The sequence below is a fragment of the Solanum dulcamara genome, chromosome 4, assembly GCF_947179165.1.
Source record: "Solanum dulcamara chromosome 4, daSolDulc1.2, whole genome shotgun sequence".
Lineage (NCBI taxonomy): Eukaryota > Viridiplantae > Streptophyta > Magnoliopsida > Solanales > Solanaceae > Solanum > Solanum dulcamara.
Window position 1 is genome coordinate 16,099,929 of NC_077240.1, and position 3,931 is coordinate 16,103,859.

General features: G+C 37.9%; 1 protein-coding gene across 1 annotated transcript; it reads left to right on the top strand.

The window, feature by feature from the left end:
• Positions 1 to 205: 205 nt before the first annotated feature.
• On the top strand, positions 206 to 3,706 carry LOC129886612 (glyoxylate/hydroxypyruvate reductase HPR3-like). Its single transcript, XM_055961374.1, has 2 exons — positions 206 to 739; positions 3,134 to 3,706. The coding sequence occupies exons 1-2, from the start codon at positions 281 to 283 to the stop codon at positions 3,653 to 3,655; spliced, it is 981 nt and encodes a 326-aa protein (XP_055817349.1). The 5' UTR covers positions 206 to 280; the 3' UTR covers positions 3,656 to 3,706.
• The last annotated feature ends 225 nt before the right edge of the window (positions 3,707 to 3,931 follow it).

Sequence of the window (3,931 nt, forward strand, 5' to 3'; positions counted from 1 at the left end):
ATTCCACTCATCGTTGCCCCCCATTATTAACTTTATCTATAAATAAAGCAGTGTAAAATAAAAAAAAAATGCACTCAATTCTCTGAATTTTCTCCTTTCTCTATTTCTCTTACTATCTATTCTCTTTAATTTGATAAATTAATTTATTTTATAACATGTATTTAATTTTACAGAGAAAAGTATTTATATACTCTTGGATGGGGGGTATTGTGTTAAACTTATCCTGTCTTCCTCCTTTGTAAATAAAGGGTCCAAAAGTGAGTTGCTCTCAAACTCATTAATGGCAGAACCAAAATGTGAGTTGCCGGAGGTAATAGTCGTCGGCCGGCCAATAATTTTCCAATTCTACGACCAACAGTTATCACAAAAATTCCGAATCCTGAAACCATGGGAATCTTCACTCCCATTGGAGCAATTCATTTGTACCCATGCTCAATCCGTACAAGCCATGATTTGCTCTCCTAAACGTGTCGGCAGCCAGATTTCTTCCTCCTTGCTCCGCCTCTTACCGTCACTCCGACTTATCGTTACCACCAGCTCTGGTGTTGACCATATAGATCTATTTGAGTGTTGCCGCCGCGGAATCTCCGTCGCTAGCGCTGCGACTCTTTTCTCTGAGGATGTTGCTGATTTTGCTGTTGGATTGTTAATTGATATTCTTAGAAAGATTTCTGCTGCCGATCGGTTTGTTAAGAAGGGACTTTGGCCTCTTCAGGGCGACTTCCCCCTCAGCTCAAAGGTACTGTCTCTACTTTTCTTTTTCTGTCGAATTGATAGGGTTGCTTGGACCCTCCACCTTCAATCCCACCACGAGTTCGGGAAGAAATCTCATCTGCACTGCATAGTCATTGAGGCAAGGCATAGTTGATAGATTGATATATGGAAATTGAGAATATCAATCATCTAGCTGACTTTTTAATGTATGGCTCTTATTATTTTGTGATAAATGTTGAGCTCATGATTAAATTTACAAGTCTAATGTATGTTAAATCAGAAATCTTCTGTGTAAGTATTTGTCAAATGAATTAGCCACGTGATTCAACAACTGTAGCTACCTTGGCAACCCACATCTCATATTAGGTAGCAAGATAGGATTTTCATTCCTATTCCAATTTCAAAGACCCATTATTAAATTAGAATAAAATTAGAAAGCAAGTGACTTTGTTGCATGCTACACATACTTTTTACCTCAGAAGCTTAGGAAAATATAAGAAAGCTAGTGAATTTGTTGCATGTTGATGCACATGTTGTTGTTTTGTTTTTATAAAAAGAACCAGTTTAAATTTCTGGTTTTGGAACATCATCCATTATAACAAGTTCTTTCATTGACTTTTTTGTTAATTAGGAGGAAAAAGAATTGGGGGTAGGGAAGAGGAAATGGGAAGGGGATTACAAGGTGGGAATCGAATCCTCACCAACAACGTGAAAGTTCAGATAGCTGAGCGACTAAGATTCAACATTCACTGAAAAGAACAAGTAGGTACATTAAAAATGTATTGGGTTTTCCATATCCACTTCCCCAAAGCAGGAAAGAAGATCTTATTTCCTAAAGGTGAATTATGTTAAGTGTTAATGCAGAGGAAACACTTTTTCCTTTTAAAGGTATAAAGACTACTATTCTTTCTTTATGCCACTACACCTTCTCATATTTGATTCAAATCAGTTAGCCTAATGTACTTAGCTTCTCTTATCCCTCCCTAATCCTACTGTCTATTCAGAAGCTTTTTCTCATTTAGGCTGCTCAAGGGTTTTCCTCTCTTATACTTCCTAGTTCCTTTTGATAAAGCTTACACTACCGCTTCTAATCTTTGTCCAATGAAAGGCAAAAGTGAAGACAACTTAGCAAGGGGCATAGACACACACCTGTTTGCCCATTTTAGGTAGTGTGTGAGCTCCATAATTTGTGGACTCTGTTATATGATAGCTTAGTTAGCTCAAAAGGACACACACACTCGTTGCAAATATAAGCATGGGTATTGTGTGGGGCTAATCACTACATTTAAATGAAGCAATTGACACCCCTCATGATAACTTAATCCTTGCCTATGCATTCCATAACTGAATTATTTAGCATCACAGCAGAAACTCGGCATATGAAGTGGGGAAAGTTTAGACACCGAGGGACTATTGCACGGCAAAATGTGCATGGAAAAGTTTTGACTTTCGAGATAAGATGAGTCAATCAACATTTCCTTAAAATGTTATTAATAATCATATAAACAATTTTTTTTTTGAGGAAGTAATCAAATTAACAAATTGAATTATTTAATGATTCAAAGTCCAAAATTTGGAGCCCATATTGGAGGTAGCTTAAATGCATCTGTGCAGTGTAAGATGGTTTTCTGATTTTAATTGTTTTCATTAGAAAACTAACTGCAGAATTCTTCCTAAGAAATCAGAGAGAAAGAAAATGTCATTATGATTTCTGAGACTATAGTTGTCCTCTTTTATTGTTTGTTATGCTAAGGTTGGTTTCTGCTTCATAATTTACTATCCTTTGGTCATGTCGTGTTCTTCAGTAAAATGAGTACACATTTGAGGGCTACAAGGCTGATAACAAGTCTGCAATAATTAGTAGGTCATTCAGTTAGAGTTCAACTTGCTAATATTATCTCAGGCTCAGGATTTGGGGTGCTTAGACCTTTCCTCATCCTGAATAGACTTCTATGTAGTGGGTATTGAAAGCTCACATATATCAATTGTCCCTAGTTTGGTGTCAAGCCTTAGGTATGGGATGCATTCATGGGTGGACCTAAGCTGCAACGAGAACAAAGCTGAGCTCTTGCGTAGACTCTGATACTCAATCTGTAATTGTCTGGACAAAATCCAAATGTTAGCAAAAGAGAGGCATCAAAATATACTTGATTTTAATGGGGCTGTCAATAATGATTTTTATGCTGCGCTTGGGTGGCTGGGCAGTAATTGTGGGATTCTGAGTTTATTTATGCCCCTTGACTTGGATTTTAAGTTTGAACCACATTTCTTTCAATATGCCAGCGACCCATGGTTTAATCCTTCATCAACTGATCTCATTCGCTTTTCATTATGCTTAAGATTTCAGGCCCAGCAAATTTTTTTTTTCTGGATTTTGCATTACGGAAAGCGTATTCTTGATGGTGGTTGATGATTGTAGGTGGGAAGCAGGAAAGTCGGAATTGTAGGGCTGGGAAGCATAGGTCTAAAAGTTGCACAAAGGCTTGAAGCATTTGGCTGCATCATATCATACATGTCGAGGAAGAAAAAGCCTGTTTCTTACCCTTTCTATCCTGACATTCGTGAACTAGCGACCAGATGTGATGTCCTTGTCCTTTGTTGTGCATTGACAGACCAAACTCGCCACTTGATCAATAAGGAGGTTCTACTGACACTCGGAAAAGGAGGAGTAATCATTAATATTGCCCGAGGAGCCATAATCAATGAGCTGGAGTTGGTACAATGTTTAGAGCGGGGAGAGATTGCAGGTGCTGGGTTGGATGTTTTCGAAAATGAACCTAATGTTCCTGAAGAGCTCCTTTCATTGGATAACGTTGTGTTGACACGACATGTTGCTTATTATACCGAGGATTCTTTCAGAGCTTTATATGAACTCGTATGCGGGAATCTGGAAGCTTTGTTCTCGAACAAACCTTTGCTTTCTCCAGTTTTGGATGACTAAAACATATTATTTTCAACCTTGAAATCAATATTATATTCAGTTCAGCTTTGATATTTATCAACGTCTCATTCTGGATACTCTCTGCCAAAGTGGAATGTGCAACTCTGCCTTTTGTCCTGCTTGAGAAGAATTTGCTTTGCCTACATATTAGTGTAAGCTAGAGGTTATCGGAATTGGTAAGCATTTTCCTTTACAAATGCAAAACCACTACAACTCTGCAGAAGGGAAGCCATTGTTATATGCCATATCTATTATATGGGTTTTATGAGCCTCCAT

Coding starts and splice junctions, on each gene's coding strand:
- LOC129886612 (XM_055961374.1), top strand. CDS start 281: ATGGCAGAACCAAAATGTGAGTTGCCGGAGGTAATAGTCGTCGGCCGG. Junction 740..3,133: donor ACTTCCCCCTCAGCTCAAAG/GTACTGTCTCTA, acceptor TGATGATTGTAG/GTGGGAAGCAGGAAAGTCGG.